At 35.9% G+C, this 25,386-nt stretch overlaps 1 protein-coding gene across 4 annotated transcripts in view; it reads right to left on the reverse strand.

Moving 5' to 3' along the window:
- Positions 1-25,386, reverse strand: part of Kiz (kizuna centrosomal protein) — a 123,044-nt gene that overhangs the window by 72,146 nt on the left and 25,512 nt on the right. For 3 of the 4 annotated variants that reach the window (XM_005334611.5, XM_013362539.4, XM_021732736.3), the window contains 2 exons: positions 16,478-17,123; positions 15,669-15,969 (listed from right to left, as the gene is read on the reverse strand). In XM_005334611.5, coding sequence (XP_005334668.2) covers positions 15,669-15,969; positions 16,478-17,123 — 947 coding nt within the window. The remainder of the gene's footprint in view (positions 1-15,668; positions 15,970-16,477; positions 17,124-25,386) is intronic. The other variant, XM_040274459.2, reaches the window with a different exon arrangement.

Genomic DNA, 25,386 nt, shown 5'->3' on the forward strand with positions numbered 1-25,386 from the left:
CTAGTAGAGTCTCTTTTTACTTAAACCTGTTGAAATTGGGTCCTCTATGATTTATAATAGAGTCCTAATAGGTATAAACAGAAAATGAATTTTACAAAGAGGATGAAAAGGATAAAAATGTCCAATAATTTACTGCTTCTGTATCAGTTTTATTTTTATTGTAAGCATACAAAAGATTTGATTATAAAATATAAAATACTTTGTATGGCATGAAAAATGTTTGGTACAGATGTTTTTAAAAATGGGGGTTAAAAGCATCCCCTTTATAGGAAGATTCTGAAGGCCATTAACAAAAGCTGTGACACCAACTACACAACCAAAGGTGCTCTCTCCTCTGCAGGGAAAGTAACTCTGTGCCTGGCTCAAGAGTAGATCATGATTAGTCTAAGCCAGGGATGACATATAGAGTCTCAATCTGTTTTGTACAGCCCTCGAGGTAAGATTTAAAGGGAAAATAAAGAGGAGGAAGAGGAGGGGGAGGAAGAGGAGGAGGAGGAAGAGGAGGAGGAGGAAGAGGAGGAGGAGGAGGAGGAGGAGGAGGAGGAGGAGGAGGAGGAGGAGGAGAGCCTAAATTATTTATTATCCAGCCTTTTAGAAAAATTTTTTTTTTTTGCTGTAGATGGACACAATACCTTTATTTATTTTTACGTGGTGCTGAGGGTCAAACCTAGTGCTTTCCACATGTGAGGCAAGCACTCTACCACTGAGCTACAACCCCTGCCCTTATTATTCAGCCTTTTATAGAAAAGGCTTTTCTAGGCCAATTATAATACATATTGCTAGTGATTATCTTTGGAATGCGCCTGTGGTTAAATTTTAGTCAACACGAACTGAAGGAAAGTCTATGGAAGACTTTCTTTTTTGTTCTCTCTCAAGAAGAGAGTCTTTTTCTATCTTTGGAAGCTGTGGTATCCAGACGAAATTTGTGGCATAAATGTCAGGATACTACAACAAAATACAATAGATCAAGGGACTTAAACAATAAAATCTATTTCTCATACCTCTGGAGGTTGGAAAGTCTAAAATCAAGGGTCAACCAATTTGGTTCCTGGGAGAGCCCACTTTTTGGCTTGCAAATGACTACATTCTTGCTGTGTCCTCCCATGGTGAAGAAAGGGAGACTCTCTTAAATCTCTTCTTTCATAAAAACACTTATACTCATCATGAGGACCCACATTTTGACCTCATCTAAGCTTAATTACCTCTCAAAGGCCCCATCTCCAAATACCATCATACTGGGAGTTATATAATAGTCCATAATAGTACTGCTGCCACCATTTTGCTCATGGACTTAGGATAAGGTCAATCAAAAAGACTAAGAAGAAAAATGAAAAGGACCTGAGTCTTTGATGACAAAAGTGAGGAAGTATTAACCAACTAAAAGGCCTCCTCTATCTTTGGACTTAAAGAAATAAAACATAACTAATGTGCTTAGTATTTAAGGCAGTGTTCCTGTTACTTGCAGCCACATCCTGAGACATCAAGATAATAAATAACTGAATGTTCAATAAGGCCAGAAAGCTGAGTTTGGAAAAAACTCTTAATGGAGGCTTTTCAGTCATTCAAATATATGTTTCACTGAAAAGAATTTAGGAGTTACCTTAAAATGACAAACGTGCAATCTGTTTAAAAAATGAGTTAGCATTTTTGAAGAAAATGAGCTTAATCACAAACCACAGGCCCATTCCAAAGATAATCATTAGCAATATGGCCTAGAAAATCCTTTTCTATAAAAGGCTGAATAATAAGGACTGGAGTTGTAGCTCAGTGGTAAAGTGCTTGCCTCACAATGTGGAAGGCACTGGGTTCGATCCTCAGCACCGTAGAATTCTTGCCCTTGGTGTGGCTTGACCAGTATGAATCTAGACTATGTGACTGCTTATATGATGCGACTGGAGAAATGAGGAAAAGACTGTGCAGATCCTGAACACATCCCTTGGCCTGCATTGGTGCTATATGTTGATTTGTGAGCTACCACTTTGGCTGGAGCAGCCAACAGTTTCCTAGACAAAGGCCACATTGGCTTGTCTTCAGGCCTTTACTCATACTACAGACCTCCCACATAATGTGGAAGGGCTAATTTCCTTCACCAGCCAAACCAAACATCATGGCTGTTCTACTTAGCTACTGCTATGTAACAAAATAACATAAATTTAGCATTATAAGCAATTCAACAAGTTTTTTTTTTCTTTTTTTAATGCTTATGGATTCTGTGGGTCAGGAATATGGATGAGGTCAGGGCACAGAATAGGTGGGTTTTTTGTTCCACAATGTCTGAAGTGACCCCTTGAAAATTTTGGTGTGACTTGAAAAGCAGGGTCAGGAATTATTGGAAGTTCCTGCTTTCATGTCCGAAGCCTGAGCTGGGATGACTTTAGGCTTAGTTGGGATAAATGACTGAAGCTACTATTCATGGTCTTTCTCTGAGGCCTGTTTGTGATTAAGCTTATTTTCCTGGAAATCTACCCATGTTTTGCTTTCTTCTACATTATTTGCATTTGAACAACCAGGGTCTGGTTTCCAGATCTAAGTTCTGAAACCATGGGTAAACCTGTTCCACTTAGAATAAACTACTGTTAGATCTCAGCTGGGCATGTTGATGCATGCCTGTAATCCCAGCAGGTTGGGAGGCTAGGCAGGAGAGCCTTAAGTTCAAAGCCAGTCTCAGCACTTAGTGAGTCCCTAAGCAACTTAGTAAGACCCAGTCTTAAAATAAAAAATTAAAAGGGCTGGAGATGTAGCTCAGTGATTATGCATCCCTGGGTTCAATCCCTGGTACCAAAAATTAATTAATTAATTAAAAAATAAAAATAGAACTACAATATGATCTTGCAATCCCACGTCTGGTTATTTATCCAGAAGAGAAAATCAGGATCTTTAAAAAAAAAAAAAAAAGTATTCCAATGCTCACTGCAGCACTATTCAAAAGAGTCAAGACGTAGAAACAACCTAAACGCCCATCAACTGATAAATGATTAAAGAAAATGTAGTACCTACTTTGGAGTATTACTGATTTATAACAGGGATGAACCCTGATTGGGTTAACTAATCTAGATATAGAAGTTTCTACTGATCTATCTTCCAATAGAAACTTGGTGTTTCCTCCACCATGTCCAAACCAATGACAGGCCCATCAACGGTATTTTCATTTCTGTTACTGTGTTTCACTTTTAGTATTTTATTTAGATGTCTTTTCTTTTTGATACTGTGAATTGAACTCAGGGCTTTACACATGCTAAGCATGCCCCTGAACTATAGTCCTAACCTATTTTCTTTCTGCTTACACATCACTCATCTGTTTTTCATGCTGTACATTTTTTTCTATTCTACCTCTACCACAGTTACTTTAAATTCCTAGTCTGATTCCCCAAATCTGCCATATCTTCTTCTAGTATAACCTTTTAATTTTCTGTTGAAAAGCAGACATGATATAGTAAGTAAATAGGTCTTTAGGGTAAACAGATTAATAGGCCTTCAGGAGGAGGTTTTATGTTCATCTGGCTAGTAGTAAGACTGTGTTTACTGTGTGCTATAGTTGTAAATGTAGTAATCAGAAGCTAAAATTTCCTTGGGTGCCCTTGTTTCTTGTTTTTGTCTCCCTGTTGTCTTCTGGTTTCCCTAGAGACTTTCCTCTTCTTTTAATTAAAAAAAATTTTTTTAAAGGCACAAAAATTTATTTAGGAAAGCCCAGAATACCCATTCAAGGTAGAATACAGGCCATCTCAAGGGAGAAACAACCTTTTCTTTTTTCTTTTTTCTTTAAAAAGTTATGGACAACCTTTTCTTTTTTCTTTAAAAAGTTATGGACAGATAGTTCTTTTAGCTGTATTCCCGTTATTATACAGGAACCTTACTGACATGGTGATAGTGTGTGTCTGTGTGCACAGGCATGAGTGTGCATGGGGAGAGGGGAAGATGGAGGGAGAAAGAGAGGGGGGAGGGAGAGAGGAGTATTATATAGTTTTAGGATTAGAGACCTATGCTCCTGAGCACCATTATAAGTACTTATAATCCCTTTTGCTCCAAGTCACCTGTACTCTGACAAAGGCCAGAAGCCTCTGGTGAGATGGATGGCAAAGGCTGGGGAACTAGGTTCAAGTAGGATAATGGAGACTTCTTTTAACATCTCTTGTATAGACACTTGGTGATAATAACTCTGATTATCACCTACTTTTCTGATGATCAGGTCTCAGTACTCCTTCCCAGGAAATCTAGTTCTAAACTTTTGAATATTTAAACCAAAATAAGGATAAGTAAAGTCTTGTATTTTTTTAGATGAAAATAGGTCAGCCAATAGGAAAGAAGAGGCCAGACTGGGAAAATGAAGTTCCAGGCAGAACACAAAGGGAATACTCTAATGGCCATACCTAACAGCACTGGGTTGTTTTTCCAAAAGTATAACACACAATCACCTTACTTTGGAAACAAAGACCAGAATCTTTATGGTGTCAAAAGTCACCTGCAATGAGAGGGCAGAGGGTATATTACACACACACACACACATACACACACATGTATATATGTATATATATAAACAAATTATATATATATATATATAACAAATTATATACATTATATAAACAAAAGTGTGTTGAAGAAACCAGCCATCTAAGAACAACCGAAGACATCATTATATTTAAAGAAATACTGAATTTTTAAATATGCTTCCAGTTCCTTATAAAGTAAATTTAAATTTTAAGACAACATCATTCTAACCTATTATTCTAGATGATATGATTTCTAGCAGCAAATCTTTCTCTAATGAAATAACTTCTTACCTATATTTAACTTTGAAAAGGGGTTAAATTAAAATCAGTAGAATGGGATTCAATCTATGTGATCACATTTTTACGACCTTGAGAAACCAAGGCTTTCATTTCACTCCAGTCAGAGAAAGAACAAAGCAACTTTGTAGTTTGTTCAATCTTGAAGAAAGGCACATAGTACTTCATCAGCTTATTTGCAGCTAGAAGGCACAAAAATCAATATGGTGGAACAAAAGGTCAAATTGTCACTGCTTATTTTTTTTCCTTATTAAAGAATCTAATTTGTTTATTAAGCTTCCATATTTAATCTTACAAAATACCTTTGATGATAAACCAGCTATAAGCATTACTGGGAAACAGTATACTAGGAGTAAAGAGTTACTGGTAATAGTTAAGAATGTCAACTTTTTTTTAATATATATATTTTTTAGTGTTGATGGACCTTTATTTTATTCATTTATTTAAATGCGGTGCTGAGAATTGAACCCAGTGTTTCACACATGTGCGGCAAGAACTCTACTACTGAGCCACAACCCCAGCCCCTAAGAATGCCAACTTTGAGAGCTGGAGTTGTAGCTCAGTGATAGAGCACTTGCCTAGTATGTGTGAGGCACTGGGTTTGATCATCAGCACCACATAAAAATAAATAAATAAAAGTACTGTGTCCATCTATAACTAAAAAACATATTAAAAAAAAAAAAAAAAAGAATGCTAACTCTGAACCCAGATGCCATGTTCAAAGTGTACTGAGCCACTCTATGACTCTGGGTATGTTACCCAACTCTCTGTGTTTCAGTTTTCTCATCTGTAAAATAGTGATGATGATAGGATTAAACTAATTATTATATTTATATAAAAAAACCAAACAAATAAAATAAACAACCCTTACAAGAGTGCCTGGCAGAGTTGGTGCTTTTGAAGGGTATCTCACCATTATGATTAGGATTTGGGTGATGAAACATAAAAGAGTAAGAGCATGAATGTGGACGTTAGACTGTCAGTTTGGATCCTGGAAGCGCCACTGAACAGTTTTTTAAAGGTTATTTAATCTTTCTAAACTCCACTCAAAACACTACTTGGCATCTGCAACAACTTCTTGATTCTCCTTGAACTCCTCTATAATTCTGAATTGGTCTGAATTGGTTCTTTTTGATCTTCCTGACCTTGAATGTGGAGTTAGGCCTTGGGTCTGTTTCTTATTTATGTTCACTCCCTAGCAATCTTCTCAGGGCACATGGCTTTAAAACACATTTATCCTCATATGATTTACAAATTTATTTCTCTAGTCCTAACATCTCTCTAAATTCCAGATTCATAAAATTCATCCGTCTACTCAGCATTTCCACTTCAATGTCAAAAAGGTATCTCAAGTTAACATATTCCAAACTTCCATCTTAGTTTTTTTTTCCCTCAAACCTGTGTCTCCTATATGCTTCTTATCTCAATAAATACCTCAATAGCTACTCCCTTTGTAACACTGCCCCCAAACTAGGATCATCCTTCTGCTCCCTTTTGCTCACAATTCACATCCAATTTGTAACTAATTGTGCTGGTATTTGTAAAAAATATGCCCAGGATCTATTTACTTCTTATAACTTCACTGCTACCATCCTAGTCCAAAACAACAGCACCTCTCCCCTGAATCACTTAAAAAATAAATTTTTAATATATATATATTTTTAGTTGTAGGTGGACATAATACCTGTATTTTATTTTTATGTGGTGCTGAAGATCGAATTCAGTGCCTCATGCATGCTAGGTGAGCTACAACCCCAGCCCCTAAAAAACAAATTTTTAAAAATAAAACAAAACCAAAAATTTTAGTAGCTTAAAACAGAAACCAATTTATTAATTTATTAGTAGTTCATGGTTTTGTAGATTAAGAAATCAGACAGGGGGCTGGGGATGTGGCTCAAGCGGTAGTGCGCTCGCCTGGCATGCGTGCGGCCTGGGTTCGATCCTCAGCACCACATACAATAAAAATGTTGTGTCCGTCAAAAACTAAAAGAAAACAAATAAATATTAAAAAAAAAAAAAAAGAAATCAGACAGGGCTTGGCTGAGCAATACTCCTGTTTCACATGCTATCAGGAAAGTTCATTTGGTGATGGGCTTGTCTGGAAACTCACCTGTGCATCTGAAACCCTGGTGAGGATGGCGGAAGGAGAAGATTCTACTGGGACTACAGACCAGAGTAAATATACCTAAATAGGCATAACTTCTTTAGCAACAATAGCCATGGCATGACCAGACTTCTTATATGACAGCTCTTGGTTCTGAGAATGAGTGTTCCAGCAAACAGGGTTAGAAACTACATGACTTTTTTTAACTCAACTTCAGAAGTCATAGCATCAACTTCTACCCATGCTCTACTTATTTAAAGCCTACCCATATTCAAAGGAAGGTTAAGAGGAATGCTAAAGAATTTTCAGTCATATTTTAAATTATCACAACTCATAGCTTATGCAAGAGCTTTGGGCCTAATGGTATTCAGGAAATTTTGGTTGAGTCAAAATGGAATTAAAGGATGGATTTTTTCAATTATTGTACTATATTTAGAAGGGAGACTATCTTAATTCTTTAATATGGGGCCTTAGAAAGAAGAATTATATACTTTCAAATCATAAAAAAAGGTAAACATCAAAAGTTAATACATAATGTCTAGTAGACTGGACATAGTCAAGAAAAAAGAATCAGTAGTCAGGTGTGGTGACATGTGCCTACAGTCCCAGCTACTTGGGAGGATCAGGCAGAAGGATCCCTTTATCCTCCCTGAGCCCAGGAGTTCAAGGTCAGCCTCAGCAATGTAGCAAGACCCCCGTCTCTTTAAAAAAGAAAGAATTGGTGGGCTTGAAGTTCATGTCAAAACAAACCTCCAAAATTAAAGTATAAAGAAAAATGAAGAAATAGAAAAATGAAATAGAATATCCAAGAACTGTCGGAGAACTACTAAGGATGTAACATACATGTAATGGGAATACCAGAAGAACAACAAATAGAGAAAGGAAGAGAAGAAATATCTGCAGTAATGATGGCTGAGAGTTTTCCATAATTAATGACAGACCAAACCATAATCTGGAAAGCTCAGAGAACACCAAGGAAAAAATACCAAAAAATTTGTATCTATGAATATCATTAAAATCCTTAATGTGTACATGCCTGACAATAAGGCATCAAAATACATAGGCAAAAACTGGTAGGTAGAGAGAGATAAATCCTTATAGTTGGAGACTTGTACATACCTCTATCAGTAACTGACAGATCCAGCAGGCATTTAGTAATGAAACAGACAAATTGAATAGCACCATCAATCTATTAGATCTAAGTGACGTTTATAGAATACATCATCCAACAATAGCAAAATATAGATTCTTCTCAAACTCACATGGAGCCTATGCCAAGAAAGACCACATTCTGGGCAACAAAACATACCCTGACACATTTAAATACAATAATAAAATCATTATTGTGATTAGGAAGTATGATTTCAGAGCAAACAAAATATAAAATCCCACAGAGTGGTTGGCTTAAACAACCAAATTTATTTCCTATAGTTCTGGAGGTTGGAAAGTTCAAAATCAAGGTATCAGTGAACTCAGTTTCTGGTAAGGCTTGCATTTATTTCTTTACATGGTCGAGGACAGTGAGTTCTGGTGCTTCTTCCATCGATAAAGGCAAGAGTCCTACAGGATTAGGGCTTCATCCTTGTGACCTTATATAACTTTTATTATGTCCTCACAGGACCTGTTTCCAATTATAGCCACACTGGAGGTTAGGTTTACAACACAGGAATTTAGTGAAGATACAACTATCTAGACCATTACATCAAGCTAACTAAAGACAAAAGACACAAATATCAGAAAATGTGAAAATCAGAAAGATACCATCATTAGTTATCCCATAGATAGTAAAAGAATAATAAAGGAACAGTTGTGAACATTATATACCTAGAAATTTGATAACTTTGATGAAATGGACCATCCTTGAAGGGCATAATCTACCAAAATTTATAGAAAGAGAACTGGATAATCTGAATATCTGTATGTATTAAATAAACTGAATCAATATTTAACCTTCCAAAACCCAGATCAAATAGGTTCACTAGTGAATTCTTCCTCTTCCTCCTCTTCTTCTTCTTTTTTTTTTTTTTTTTTTTTGGTGCTGAGGATTTAACACAGAAGTGCTCTAATAGTGAGGAGCTACATCCCAAGCCCTTGGAGACAGGGTCTCCCCTATGTTACTTAGGTCTTGGTAAGTTGCTGAGGCTGGCTTTGAAATTGTGATCCTCCAGCCTCATTCATTAGTGAATTATATCAAATATTTAAGGAATAATATATGCCAATTGTCTACAATCTCTACTGTGCAAAAGATACTGTTATAATAGATGGAAAAGTCAAGACAGAGACCAGGAGACATATATTTCTGATAAAGGATTTGTAAGCAAAATACCAAAAAAGCTATTAAAACTCAACACTAAGAAAATACAGAACTGAATTAAAACTGGGCAAGAGATTCAAATGGATTTCTCTTCAAAGAAGATAAAGAGATAGCAAATATCATATGAAAAGAATGGCATCATATGCCATTAGGGAATTGTAAATTAAAACAACAGTGAGATATTACACATTCATAAGAATGGCTAAAATTTAAAAAAATAACTGAGAATACCAAATATTCACAAGTATGTGGACTAACAACTTTCATCCACTACTATTATTATGCAATGGTACAGCTAAACATAAGCTTGTCATATGATTCAGCAATTGCATTCTTTTTTTATTTATTTATTTTAGTTTTTGGCGGACACAACATCTTTGTTTGGTGCTGAGGATTGAACCCGGGCCGCACGCATGCCAGGTGAGTGCGATACCGCTTGAGCCACATCCCCAGCCCCAAGCAATTGCATTCTTGATAAGTTGAAAATGTATGTCCACACACCTGTACATGGATGTTTAATACAGCTTTTTTCATAAATGACAAAACTTGGAAGCCACTGGATGTCCTTCAATAAGTAAATGGATAAATAAATCATATTATATCTAGATAATAAAATATTTTTCAGTGCTAAAAAAAATGAACTAGCAAGCCACGAAAAGATATGAAGGAACCTAAAATAAATACTGCTTAGTGAAAAAGTTAATCTGAAAGGCTTGATTCCACCTATATGACATTCTGGGAAAGCCAAAGCTACAGAGACAGTAAAAAATCCAACCCTTGCCAGGCATTCAAGTTGAGGAAAGAGAAGAGGGATGAACAGATGGAGCATAAGGGATTTTTAGGCAGTAAAACTATTCTGTACTTTGCATACTGCTATAAAGGCAGATACATGTTATTGTGCATTTATAAAAAAACAAAGCAAAATAAAAATCCTCAAAATTTCATTCCCGTGATTATGGCATTTTATATAACAAAGGTTTTTACAGATATGATAAAGGTCTAGAGAAGAGCCAGAGAAATACGTTAGCACAAGAAATGGCTTGTTGGTTAATGTAGACATGCACAACCACTTTTCCAAGTCCTTATCATTCTACCATGTTCTATCCTTGCTTACCTGAAAGTGGCCATGCATGGAAACACATTTCCTCAGATGATGAGAGTACAAATCGAGGAAAAGCTCAGGTTCCCTTGGCTGCTGGGCTGCTTGTTGCTTGGCTCCCTATTCCCATTCATTCCTGGAACACAGGTGACTGAGCCTGCTTCTGGTTGTTATGAGTAGATACTTTTAACCCATACAGTGCTTCCAAAGATAAAATCCTTGCTTCCAAATTCTTCAGTTGGATTGTATTAATTGTTTATTACTACATAACAAAGTATCACAAATTTGGCACTTAGCACAGACATTATTTCATAGCTGTTATGGGATAGGAATGTGGATATGAGTTAATGGGGTCCTTCACTCAGGGTCTCATCAGGCTGAAATTAAGGTATCAGCTGGGGCTGCAATCTCAGGTAAGGCTCAGGGTACAATTCTAAGCTCAATGGTTTTCAGCAGAATTCATTTTCTTATAGCTGCAGGACTGAGGTCCTCAACCTTTCTTAAGGCTGTAAAAACCATTCCATACAATGTAGTTTTTCAACAAGATGGTATTTGGCTTATTTCAGAATATTTCAGCTGCTCTGAATCTGATTTCAGTAAGGGCCCATTTTCTTTTAAAGCCTCATCTGATTAGGTCGGACCCACCCATTTTGATTAGTTCAAGGTCAACTGATTTGGGACCTTTATAATATCTGTAAAATCCTTTGTTTGTTATATAAAATGCCATAATCACAGGAGTGAAATCCACCTAATTCCCTGACATTCAAGGTGAGAAGATTATACAGAACATACACAATAGGGGGTAGGTCTCTTGAAGCCATCTCAGAATTCTGCCTACCACATGGAGAATTAATCCTGATGAAACTAATACTGTCAGACTAATCTTTATCTGATACTCACTATCTGACTTTCTCTTAAAATATCCTTCAACTGTTCTACAAAACACACAAAAAAAGAAGTCTAAATTCATTAATCTGATATTCAAGCCCTTTCTCAATTTTTCCTTAGGTGACAGTAAAGCTCAACTCCCACAGGTCCCCCATCAAGCCCTCAGTCACCGTCCCTTTGCTCTGGCCATCCCATGCCCCTATGTCCTCTGTGTCTGCATTCCTTCATGCATTTTTCCTCCAAACCTAAGTTGCTCTTTCACTCCTTATTTAAAACTGACCCAGCCTTCTAGATATTGCATTGGTCCTCCCATAAAACCTTTTCTGATTCTTTGGACTCACACTGACCTTTTCTTCATTTGCATTTGTCCTGAATCACTATGGTAGATTGCCAAAATGATCATAACTTCCCATCCCCAAGTGTGTACCCTTTTTCAATGCAATTTTACTGCTCAGCCCAAAAGATGAACTGGATTTCTCTAGTCCTGACTCTGAGCTGGGTCCTGTGATATTGGCAAATATGATACAAGAAGACACTATAAGGCACTTATGTGCTTGGGCTTGTTCTCTTGCTATCTTGGGAACCTTGCTACTACCACTAGGTGAGAGGCCAGACTAGCCTCCCAGATGATGAAAGGCATGAAGAAAGTCATCCTTGTGGCCTCAACTGACACTCTGCCAACCATTTGCCACATGAAAAATAACAAATGTTATTTTACTACAAGTTATACAGCTTTGTACCAACTTTTGTAGCAAATTATTTACTAAGAATAGAAATTCAAGGTCATCCTTTTAGTAACATTTATTTTACTTGGCTTCATTCTAGTATACTTTCTTGTGAAAGAGTTGATTATAGCTTGTGATGGAGAAATTGTACATGAACTACAGTCTGGTTTCCAATATCTGGAAGCATCTTTTGGAGGGTGTCATGAAACTTCAAAACAAAACAAAACAAAACAAAACAAAAAAACCCCAAACTTGACTTTTAAGGTTTAAATAACCCAAATGTCCACTGAAAGATGAATGGACACTGAAGTGTGGTATATCCATACAAGAGAATTCTGTTCAATCATAAAAAAGGAATGAGGGTCTGATACATGTTACAACATGGATAAATCTTGAAGACATTATGCTAACTGAAATTAGCTAGACACAAAAAGGTTAAATATTATATGATTCCACTTATAATTAGTACTTAGAATAGGAAAATTCATAGATCAGTAGATTAGCACTTGCCAGTAACTAGAGTATAACTAACACCACCAAATTATGTATTTAAAGACGACAAGTTTTGTTTTTTTGTGGTACTGGGTATCAAACCCAGTACCTTGGGTATGCTAGGCAAGAACCTTACCACATCCCTAAAGATGGCAAGCTTTATGTTACATATACTTTACTGTAACATTTTAAATTAATTGCCTTAAACTGTAGACTCAAAATGTGTGACTTGAATAGCATGTGAACTATATACCTCAATAACACTGTTTTATAAAAATTAAAAATACAAGCAAAAAACTCAAAACAACACTTGGTTTCAATTTTCTTTTTAGATGTGAACTATCCAAAAATATTACACAACCCTTTTCACCTTTGCTGCTAGAAAACTCAAGACCAAGTTCAAGCACAGCAACTTGGATGGTACATAGATGTGCTAAACCATAATAGCTATCATCATTGTTCTTGTCACTGTCACCATATCAGAGGTTCCAAATTCCTGTTTATATCCTCTTTTCTGGGGGGGAGGGGCGGTACCAGGGATTGAACTCAGGGGCACTCAAGTAGTGAGCCACATCTCCAGACCTATTTTGTATTTTATTTAGAGACAGGGTCTCACTGAGTTGCTTAGCACTTCACTGTTGCTGAGGCTGGCTTTGAATTTGCGATCCTCCTGTCTCAGCTTCCTGAGACGCTAGGATTCAGGCATGAACTGCCATGCCCAGCCTACATCCTCTTGGTGTGTTTTTCTTTGTACCATTTCTTCATCTTTGTTAACTAAAATTAATTCACATGATTTTTATCCAGGGCCCTGACAGACTCTAAAGTAAACTGAGATCCTAAACTTCTGCGATTATGGTATTAACACCGTAAATACAATGCTATAATCCCAGACTAATAACTCTCAGAGCAAGGAAAATAAGAGATCATGCTAAAAAATAAATTAAGAGAATATGTGCTGGGGTTGTGGCTCAGTGGTAGAGTGCTTGCCTAGCATGTATGAGGCACTGGGTTCGATCATTGGCACCACATAAAAATAAACAAATAAAGGTATTGTGTCCATCTACAACTAATACACACACACACACACACACGTATATATACATATATATATTTTTTAAGAGAAAGAATATATGTCTTTAAAAGCAGTGGGGAGCAAGTGAGCCAGCATTATTTAAAAACCACTTTCAACCTATTTCTGGGGAATGCTTTACCACAAAAAAATCAATAGTCTCAAATTTGGTAAGAGTGACACACCAATTATTGACTGACCTTTTCATTCTGCAGGGCATCTTATTTATGTAAGTATTCAAAAATTCACCAAATGCCAATTTTTCTAATAAATATTTGAAAACTACATCCAAAAATTCAAAGAAGCTTGGATTTAAGGTCATAGAAAAAGGTCATTCGTGCAGGAGAATGGGAGATAGAATATTCTTGACATTTAGAGAAATGTTAAACAGTAATTCCACATATTTACACAACTATTTTTTTAATTTCAGAAAACCACCAATTCTTGGGTAAATATGGTAGTCCCTTAATTAGCCTACCAATGTACTAACTTATCCAATAATAAGCCTACAAACACAAAATGCAAAACTTTTCCAAAAATAAGCCTACAAACACAAAATGCAAAACAGATCATTTCTACCTCTAGGAACAAAGTTTCTGGTGTAAAAATTTGTGAAGTAATACCTCTTTGATGAGATATATTATTGCTAGAAAAAAAATCCATTTGGCTTGGTTCTCCAATGGATCAAATTTACCAATGGCAGAAACCATAGTAACATGTATTTTGAACTTACACATGCTCTTAATAAATATATCCTGAACATCTGAGTCAGACTATCAATTAAATTTTTTGTTGTAAGTGTATACTGAATAATAAGAGACAATTTTTTTAAAGTGGTACTGGAAATTAAACCCAGGGGTGTTCTACCACTGAGTTACATCCCCAGCCCTTTTATTTATTTATATATTTATTTATTTCTCAGGCAGGTAGGATCTTACTAAGTTGCCTAGACTGGTCTCAAATTTAGATCCTTCTGCCTCAGTCTTCTGAGTAGCTGGGATTGTAGGCATGTGCTCCTGTATCCAGCAAGAGGCAATGTATTAAAAAACATAAGGGTGCTCTGAAACAGAACATATGCCCTCAGATAAAAGAATTCTTACTGGGGCTGGGGATGTGGCTCAAGCGGTAGCGCTCTCGCCTGTCATGCGTGCAGCCCGGGTTCGAGCCTCAGCACCACATACCAACAAAAGATGTTGTGTCCGCCAAGAACTAAAAAATAAATATTAAAAATCTCTCTCTCTCTCCTCTCTCTCCTCTCTCTTTAAAAAAAAAAAAAAAAGAATTCTTACTCAGTTTTCCACTGTTGTCAGGATGATTGAGGTGAAAAGTGACCAGCACCACACAGTAATTGAAAGTTCTGAGGGTGGCGTGGGGGGATTGGAAGGCAAGCTGTATAGAGTATTCTGCCCCATTTGTAATACGTAACACTACTATGTGATACATGTACAAGGTGAGATTTATCTTAGGTTTACTTAGGTTCCTTCTCCACCTAAAAGAGATTTGATTCTATTGATGCAAATTTTTTTTTAAATCACAGAATTAGTTTTCAACACAGTAGATAGAAAACTTGGATGAAATAAATCAACAGTATAAAGTATACATTAGTCTTTATGAGTTCAATATTGTAAGTGCACAAAATATATAACATTGTGTTCCTGTCTTACATTAGAGACTCCAATAGCTAGATATTTATATTCCTAAGAGGAAATATGACTTAAATGACATGACAAAACCTTACTAGCTTATTTAATCATATGATAAAAAATGACAAGTATATGAGGATAAAGTAATTAACTTAGTCCCTAAATCTTTAAAACTTTTAGTTTCTAAAGCTGAATACCTAGTAAGTTTACCCATTTGTCATTTTTTATCATAACAAAACTTCAAAATGGATTTATTTTTAAAAGGCTTGAAGATAGAAAGTGGGTAAAATAACTTATGCACTAACCAGGGATTGTTTGGATATAATTATAAATTGCCAATCACCACAATTAAATGATACTTAGACTTTTAAAAGTTATTTTGTTAAAAAAAGGAAAGAAGAAAGAAAATCAGATATTATCTAACTAACTAATTATGAAACTTAAGAAATTTACACATTTGTGGCTGAGTATTCAACAAAACATTCCCAGTGGAATGGTCTCTAAAAATATCTATAATTAATACAGAACAGTTTTTTTAAAAAAGGCTTACTGTCTCGGTGAGTTAGCAGAGAATTCCTCTTCTGAATCAGGAAAGTTTAGGGTTTGCCAAACACGATTATTTTTTTCAGTGGAGAGGGCATCTCTTTCTTGCTCAGGGTGGATTAATTTTAAAGCCTCTGTTCCATTTTCTCCCTCTATCTTGTCACTTGGATTTGGTTGTGGTTCTGGACTCTTTAAAATCAGATCATCTTCACTTATAGAGACTGTGAGGTCATTGCTACTGCATAAACTTTCCTTCTCCTGTTCTTCCTGCATTTTTTGTAACTGTGGGTCCCCATGGGCAAGATGATCTGTAAAAGGGGATATGAACAGATTATTGATCAAGAACTTCCTGGAGAATCAAGGTAACGTGGAACAGAATTATCCATCAGTTAAAAATATGCAGAAAAACCCACAACTAATGATAGTATTTTAAAACCCCAAAATATTTTTATCTTATTTTTTATTTTATTTAAAAATTTGTTATTTTTGTGCTGGGTTTGAGCAAATCCAGGGCCTCATGTGCTAAACATGTGCTCTACCAATGAGCTACACCCTCCACCCTCAAAAAATACTTTAAAATATTTTTTAAAAATCATAGTGAGTTTAAATTATCAGGTAAACTAACTGTAAAATACCATTTACATGTACACATTTATGAATTCATTAAAATTGAATTCATTCACATAATAATCACTATTTGGGTTTCTGGTAAAGAAAAAAAAATAGAGTATATTTTATCCTTATGTAAGATCACTAACACCCAGAAAAATGAAACACTAACAAAAATCTGCAAACTCAGTCAGCCTCTCACCCCACCTGAGAAACCTTCCCAAGCAGAATGCTTCTCTTGAGACCACTTATTTTCAGATGCACAGTGTTCTGAAACTGATATCGCAGAGACAGGCGGGCTGGCTCTTTCTTCCTCAACTTCAATATGTTCTCGTGTCAGTATTTCTCCCTCTGATCCCTCTGATCTGCTGGAACTGTCACACTTTAAATCAGTGGTCCTGTTCTCTGGACTTAATCTTTTCTGTAACGAGGAATGAAGTTCAGCAGACTTTTTGCCTTCTGATAAATTACCATTGCTATGATGTATGTTGCTTCCTATCTCCAAGCAATGAGTTTGTTCCTCCTCAGACAATACACTGGCTGTGACTGGCGTTTTCTCACCAATCTGAAGAGATGTCTTTCCATCTATTCTGTCAGACTTATTTAAGCACTCTGTGTCACTATTAGTTTGTACTACACAGCTGTCTGTCACATTGCTTCTCTGGGCTGTCTGTTGGTGTGAATGTGGGTCAGGAATTGAAAAGTTCTTTGTGGGTTGGGGAGATTTCTGCTCTATACTGAAAGCTCCAAGGCTTGAGACGGCTGACATTTGGCGGCCCATAAACATTGTTGCTGGTTGATACAATCCTTTTGACACAGTTGTCCCCAAGTTAATTCTTGCTTGCACTGCAACCTGCAATGAGATGTGAGTTAAACATTATGTGTAACAATCAGGTTGTTTTTTTTTTTTCAATCATATTGTTTTTAAAAATGAAAGAACCATGACCATGGAAATCAGCACTTACCATAATTTATAAAACTTGTTCCTCCCCATGTAATGATGAACAAAAACAGTACAGTCCATGCTATTTAATTTTAATAATAATGTGATCCACAAAGCAACTAATGCCAAAAAACTATGAAATTTTTTTGAAAAAAAAAGAAATGTATGTACTTAATATAATTAAACTGCATGCTTAAAATTAAATTAAAAAGGTAAATTTTATGATATGTATAGATTTTACAATTAAAAACAAAACAAAAGAAGCTATGAGTTTTAAAAGCACTCCATGGAGAAGCTCAGATTCAATGGAGCTATTTGATCAAAGTAACTTGATCAAAGGAAAAAAATGGTATGGGAATGGGTATACAAAAAACTATTGGAGGTTTCAAAGTTCTATTTCTAGTATTATAAGTAATATAAAAATTTCTTGGGCTAGGGATGTGGCTCAAGCAGTAATGCGCTCGCCTGGCATGCACGGGGCGCTGGGTTCGATCCTCAGCACCACATAAAAATAAAATAAAGATGCTGTGTCCACCGAAAACTGAAAAATAAATATTAAAAAATTCTGTCTCTCTCTCTCTTCTCTCTCTCTCTCTCTCTAAAAAAAATTCTAATAATAGCCTTAAGGAAAGAATTAAAATATATTGGATCATGTACAAAATATTCATAATTTATAGTCCAACTGTAAACAATATCTACTTTTCCTGACCATCTTCAAGTAATTTTACAGAAATTTCAAGCAATTTCCACTTATTGGCATGTGTATAGGAAGAATGAGCATAATCTCTTACAGAGATATATAGAGAGAGCAAGGAGACACTGAAGCAACTAGTTTGTTGGCTTCATCAAGGATGCATAGAGGGAAGAGGAACTAGAGGTAACAAGCATGAAGACTTCAGAAAGTTAAGTGCTTTTCTTCAAAAGGAACCAAAACACTTCCACACATATAAGAACATTTATTTCACAGAGGTAAATAGAGTATATAGGGGGATGTATTTGCACACCTCTGCAGATGAAAAAACCAAGGGTCAACTATTAAGAGAGAAAATATCATACACACAGCTGAAACAATCCAGATCTTGCTTCTCTTCAAATACACTGTCTTTTCTATGCAAAAGTAAAAGAAATAACTTTGATGTGAACCAACCAATGACAGGGATATCAGAGAAAGTGGTAGAATCAGGACCTCTAAAATTTCTCTGCTCCACAAAAGAGATGATAATACTGGGAAAAATTTTTCAGAATGACTTTTCAGAACTCTGGAAATTAACCAGGCTTGCAGCAACCTGGGAGTGCATTTAAGAAAAACAGCTGTATCTTGATAATAACAGAGAGCTTTATGGTATGTTAACTTATCTTATTCCCATTCCTTCCCCAAAGGTCTCCAGTAAACTTCAAAACTTGTACTCACAATGAAAACCAGCAGCAACGTTAGAGAAGATTATGCTAAGTGAAGTTAGCCAATCCCAAAAAAACAAATGCCAAATGTTTTCTCTGATATAAGGAGGGTGTCTCAAAGTGGGGTAGGGAGGGAGAGCATGGGAGGAAGATTATTTCTAGATAGGGAAGAGGGGTGGGAGGGAAAGGGACGGGGGAAAGGGATTAGCAAGGATGGTGGAATATGAAGGTCAACATTATACAAAATACATGTATGAAGATTTGAATTTGGTGTCAACATACCTTACATACAAACAGAGATATGAAAAATTGTAGTATATATGTGTATTAAGAATTATCATGCCAAAAAAAGAGTTCATGTATAATGGCACAATTTGGCGTGAACATACTTTATATACAAAATTACGAAAAATTGTGCTGTATATGGGTAATAATGAGTGTAATGCATTCCACTATTGTCATGTATTTAAAAAAAAATTTAAAGGAAAATCCAGTGAAAGAGCTGCCATGTGGAGGGTCTGAAAAGCTCCAACCTATTTCTGGGAATCTAGATGGTTACCTACATGCTCAGGGATGTGTTTATGCTCAGGGATGTGTTTATGCTCAGGAAACATTTCAAGAAGTTCCTAAACTTTCACCTCTGGCTTGCCTTGAAGCACTGTACAAGCAGGAAGTGAAGACTAAGGTAGGGCTCACTGGATGAGTGTACAAAATATGCCCCAACATACATCAGGGCCTGTTGGCAAAGACTATGCGAATTCTAGTTCCAAGTATTAAAGAAAGCTCTGTCTAGTCATTACCTGCCCTCACTAAGTAAACTAAACAGAAACGTCAGTGAACAGACATGAAAAATAATACAGATTTTACATGTTAGTTAAGAAAGTCACTTAAACAAAAAACACAAAAACAATTCTGGGAAGGGGAGAATTGTCACATTTTATTGTTTAAAATGTTTGTTTCAATAAAAAAGCAGGAAAAATGAAAAGAAACAAGAAACTACGGGTCTTACATGGAGAAAATAAAGCAGTCATTAGAAACCATTCCTCAGGAAGCCTAAGTATGGTATTAAACTTACTAAAGGCATTAAAAGTTATATTAGATATGTTCAAGGAACTAAAGGAAATCAGGTCTAAATAACTAACATAAAGTATGAAAATAATGTACAAATAGAGATTATCAATAAAGAAATATCAATAGGTCCTGAGGGTAGTACAGTGTTAAGGGTGCTTGCCTAGTATACACAAGACCTAGGTTCCATCTCCAGCATGGCACACAAATACACAAAAAAATTAATACAAGAAATCTAAGTTATAAAACATAGAAATGAATATAAATGTGGAATTTATGCAGTTAAAAAGTACAATTGCCAGAATGAAATATTAACTACAGGGCCTCAGCAGCAGATTTGACTAGACAAAAGAAAGAATCAGCAATATTGAATTTCTCTGGTCTGAGGAAAAGAAAGAGAAATGAATAGAAAACAAAGAAAAATGAATAGAGCCCTCAAGAGACCTGTGAGACACATAAGCATACAATTAAAAGTCTCAGAAAGAAAAGGAAAGAGTTATGAAAAAATAATGAAAGAAAACTTTCTAAATTAGATTAAAAATAAGCTACACATGAAAGAAGCTAAATAGAGTCAAAGTGTGAGAAACCCATAAAGACTCACATCTAGACACATCATAATCGAACGACTAAAAGACAAAGAATCTTTTGGTGTATATATGATGCTGATGATGCAACCCAGAGCCTTGTATGTGCTAGAAAAGTGCTCTATTACTGAGCTATACCCAACCCTCAAAGAGAGAATCTTGGAAGCAAATATAGAGAAGTGATGCTGTCACATCCAAGGATTCCTCAATAAGGACAAAGCTGATTTCTCATTAGAAACTATGGAGGGCCGGGTGCAGTGGTGCATGCCTGTAAACCCAGAAGCTTGGGAGGCTGAGATAGGAGGATTGTGAGTTCAAAGCCAGCCTCAGCAATGGCGAGGAGCTAAACAACTCAGTGAGACTTTGTCTCTAAATAAAATACAAAATAGGGCTGGGGGATGTGGCTCAGTGGTTGAATGCCCCTGAGTTCAATCCCCAGTAACACCCACTCACAAAAAAGAAACCATGGAGGTCAGCTGGCACATTCAAAGTACTGAAAGTAAAAGACTGTCAATCAAGAATTCTATACCGGCCAACACTTTCCTTCAAAACTGAAGGAGAAATTAAGGTAATCCTAGATAAACAAAGACAGACTCTGTTACTACCATACCTGCCCAAGGAAATACTACAAAAACACTTCAGGCTGAAATAAAATAACACTCAAGAGTAACTCAAATCTACATTAAGAAATAAAGAATACTAGTAAAGGAACTGGTAAATACAAAAGGTGATGAGATATACATATATTTTGTTGCTGTTTTACAACTTTTTTCTCCTATATGAAGACATCTTTGTAAAACAATAATTATAAATCTGTATTAATATCCAACATATAAGGGGCTGGGTTGTAACTCTGTGGTAGTGCACTTGCCTAGTATGGGTGGGGCACTGGGTTCAATTCTCAGCACCACATATAAATAAATAAATAATAAATGACCATCAATGACTAAAAACAATTTTTTAAAAATATGTAACTGTAAGATACAAAGCTATAGCTTGTATTATAATAATATGACAAAGAAGTAAAGAGAATGGAGTTATATAGATGCAAAGTTTTTACATGCTCCTGAAATTAAGTTGGTATTAATACAAACTAGATTATTATAAATGTTGTCTTAGTCCATTTTCTACTGCAATAACAAAATACCTAAGGCTGTCTACTTTATAAAGAAAAGAGTTTTATTTATACCAAAGTTCTGGAAACTCAAGAGAATGGTGTTACCATATGATTGGCTCTTGTGACGATGGCTACATTACATGGTAAATGGCATCACTATGAAAGCATGTATAAGGGGCAGAAATCACATGGTGAGTCAGGAAATATTCACAAGTCATGCTTGCTTTCATAAATTACTACTCTTACAGAAATTAACCAGGGTTCAACAACAATGACAATCTTTTCCAGGGGTAGCACCCTCTAACTTTCCACTAACCTAGCTTTCCACTAGGTCCCACCTCTTAAAGGTTTCATCACTTAAATACCACAATGCTAAAGACCAACCTTCTAGCAAATGAACTTTTGGGAAACACACTCAAATATATCCAAACTATAAAATATGCTAACTGAAATACCAGGGCACTAATAGGAAAATAAATGATAAGAAAATTAAAATGGTGCATTAGAATATTCTGTTTAACACAAAAGGAAGTAGTGTTGGAGAAATAAAGGAACAAAATAGGTAAATACCAGTAATTCTATTAAACATAAATGTATTAAACACTTCAATTGAGGCCAGAGACTAAAAGAATGTACTTTAAAAGAACATGACTGTTCTTTTAAACAATGCATACATACTTTTCAGAAATAAAAAATATTACAAGGGAAATCTTGAATAGATGTATGCCAACATATTAGACCACCTTGACAAATCAGATAAAAATCTTACAAAGTTACTATCAAAACTGACTCAAGAAATAGAAAATCTGAATAGACCCATAAGAAGTTAAGCAACTTAATTACTGATCAAAAACTTTGCACAAAGAAAGTCCAGGACTAAAGGGGTTCACTGATGAATTCTACCCATACTTAAAGAATTAAAATCAATCCTTCACAAACTCTTCCAAAAATAGAAAAAAATATTTCTTGCCCAGTTTATCATGCTGGTTTTTGACACCCAACTCAAAGATGTCACAAGAAAACTGCAGGGCCCTATTTCTTATGCATAGAGATAAAAAGTTCTTAATGAAATAAAGCAAACCAAATCAAGCAACATATAAAAAGGATTGCACATTATTACTAAATAGGAGTTTTACCCAGGAATGCAATCTTTATTCAACATACAAAAATCAATAAACTCTACAATTCATATATACTTCAAAAACAACATGCTGTACATGGCAAACATATACAATTTTACCTGTCAATGTAAAAAATAAAATAATAAAATAAATCTGGTGGCAAAATAGGAAAAATATTCTCAGATTTTAAAAAATCAATTAAAGAAATATATCCTATTAATTGGATAAAGAGAATAAATACGATTATGTCTATACACACAGAAAAAGCATTTAACAGAATCTAACACAAATTCATGATGAATATTCCTCAACAGAAGGGAACTCCCCCAACCTGATAAAATGCATCTATGAAAAAAACATAGTCACAGTGAATAGTAAAAGATGGAAAGCATTCCCCTCAAGATCAGAATTGACACAAGAATACCCCTTTTATCACTTTCATTTAATGATGTGCTACAGGTCCCAGCAAGGGCAGGAAGGCAAGGGGGAAAAAAGAAATAGAAGAAGGGGAAAAAAAAGAAGTAGAAGAAGGAAGAGGAAGAGGAGGAGGAGAAGGGGGAAGAGGAGGAGGAGGAAGAAGAGGAGGAGGAAAGGAGGAGGAGAGGAGGAGGAAGAGGAGGAGGAGGAGGAAGAAGAGGAGGAGGAGGAAGAAGAGGAGGAGGAGGAGGAAGAAGAGGAGGAGGAGAAGGAGAAAGAGGAGGAGAAAGAGAAAGAGGAAGAGGAGAAGGAGGGAGAGGAGGAGGAGGAGAAGGAGGAAGAGAGGAAGAGGAGAAGGAGGAAGAGAGGAAGAGGAGAAGGAGGAAGAGGAGGATGAGGAGAAGGAGGAAGAGAGGAAGAGGAGAAGGAGGAAGAGAGGAAGAGGAGAAGGAGGAAGAGGAGGATGAGGAGAAGGAGGAAGAGAGGAAGAGGAGAAGGAGGAAGAGGAAGAGGAGAAGGAGGAAGAAGACTAGGAGGAGAAGGAGGAGGAGGAGAAGGAGGAAGAGGAGGAGGAGGAGAAGGAGGAGGAGGAACAGAAGGAGGACAGGGAGAGGGAGAGGAAGAGAAGGAGGAGAAGGAGGAGGAGAGGAGGAGGAAGAGGAGGAGGAGGAGAAGGAGGAGGAGAAGGAGGAACAGAAGGAGGACAGGGAGAGGGAGAGGAAGAGGAGGAGGACGAAGAAGAGGAGGAGGAGAAGAAGGAGGAGAGGAGGAGGAAGAGGAGGAGGAGAAGGAGAGGGAGAGGAGGAAGAGGAAGAGGAGGAGGAGGAGAAGGAGGAGGAGGAGGAGGAAGAAGGAGGAGAAGGAGGAGAAAGGCATATTCAAATAAACTACCTTTATTTGAAGATGACATGATCTTGTATAAAGAAAATTCTCAGGAATACACACACACACACACACACACACACACACAACTATTAGAAGTAAAAACATGTTCAGCAAGGTTATAGGATACAGAATCAACATATAAATACCAATATACAAGTAGAAATAATTTTTTTACATTATCAATAAAGAATCTGTAATGGAAATCAGAAAACAATTTTGTTAACAATAGCATCAAAGAGAATAAAATGCACTGGAATGAATTTAACAAAGAAGTTCAAGATTTGTATAGTGAAAACTACGAAACAGTGATGAAAGAAATTAAAAACCTAAACAAGTAGAAAAAATTGTCCTCTTAACAAAATATTGTCCTCTTAACAATACTCACCAAATTGATTTACAGATTCAAAATCCTAGCTGGCATTTTTACAGAAACTGACAAGCTGATACTAATATTCATATGGAAATACAATGAATACAGAATACCCAAAACAATATTCCAAAGAAGAAAAAGGTTGTAGTACTCCCATTTTCCAATTTTAAAACTCACTACAAAAATTTACTTATTAGAGTAATTTTATACTATGTGGTACTGGATAAAAACAGACAGTGGAATAGAATTGATTGTTTAGAAATAAATGTGTTGGACTGGGGCTATGGCTCAGCAGTAGAGTACTCACCTAGCACCTGCAAGGCTCTGGGTTCGATCCTCAGCACCACATAAAAATAAATAAAGGCATTGTTTTCCATCTACAACTAAATAATAAATAAATAAATAGATGTTTTTTAAAAAAATAAATGTGTCTATAGTGAACTGGTTTTTGATAAGAAGTCAAGATAATACAAGGGGGAAAAGAAAAGTCTTTTGAACAAATAGTGTAAGGACAGTCACATACTAAAGAAAAACTTTTATAAAACTCCTTTCCACCACATATAAATTTACTAAAAATGTAAATTCTACATTATCTCCAGCAATTATTTAAAACTTTATTTAAAAATCTATGAGAAAACTGAAAAAATTAACTGCTAATACTTTTGTACTGGCTCAACACTATAAAATATAAGCCAGGCTTTTGTAGGCTAACAGTTTTCCCATTTGCTGAGATCAAGTCTTAAGACAGGTGTCTTTTCTTTTTAAAATAGTCTAATATGTTATTTTCTTAACAAGAAGAAATAAGGTACTCTTTAATCTTAAATTCTGAGCCTTATTATGTATCTTCTCAGAGCAGTCTGAAACTGAAAAGAGAATGCCATGTTTACATCATTGTTGACATTGTAATAGTATTAGGAATTCAAAAGATTTTGAAAGAAAAATGTTATTGAGAAAAGAAGTTACATATATCAGTATTTAAGGGTCAGACTATCTTTTCCATGCCCTCATTACTTTTGATTGTTGAATGCTAATGCTACATCTATAATCCAAGATGTTAGGTCAGTTCTTTCTTTTCCTGTCATAATTATCCATCTTCAATCTCTTAAAAAATGTTGTATGCTTGTAATTCCAGTGGTTTGGGAGACTGAGGCAGAAGGATTTTGAGTTCAAAGCCAGCCTCAGCAAAAACAAGGCACTAAGCAACTCAGTCAGA

The sequence above is a fragment of the Ictidomys tridecemlineatus genome, chromosome 5 (assembly GCF_052094955.1).
Source record: "Ictidomys tridecemlineatus isolate mIctTri1 chromosome 5, mIctTri1.hap1, whole genome shotgun sequence".
Taxonomy (NCBI): domain Eukaryota; kingdom Metazoa; phylum Chordata; class Mammalia; order Rodentia; family Sciuridae; genus Ictidomys; species Ictidomys tridecemlineatus.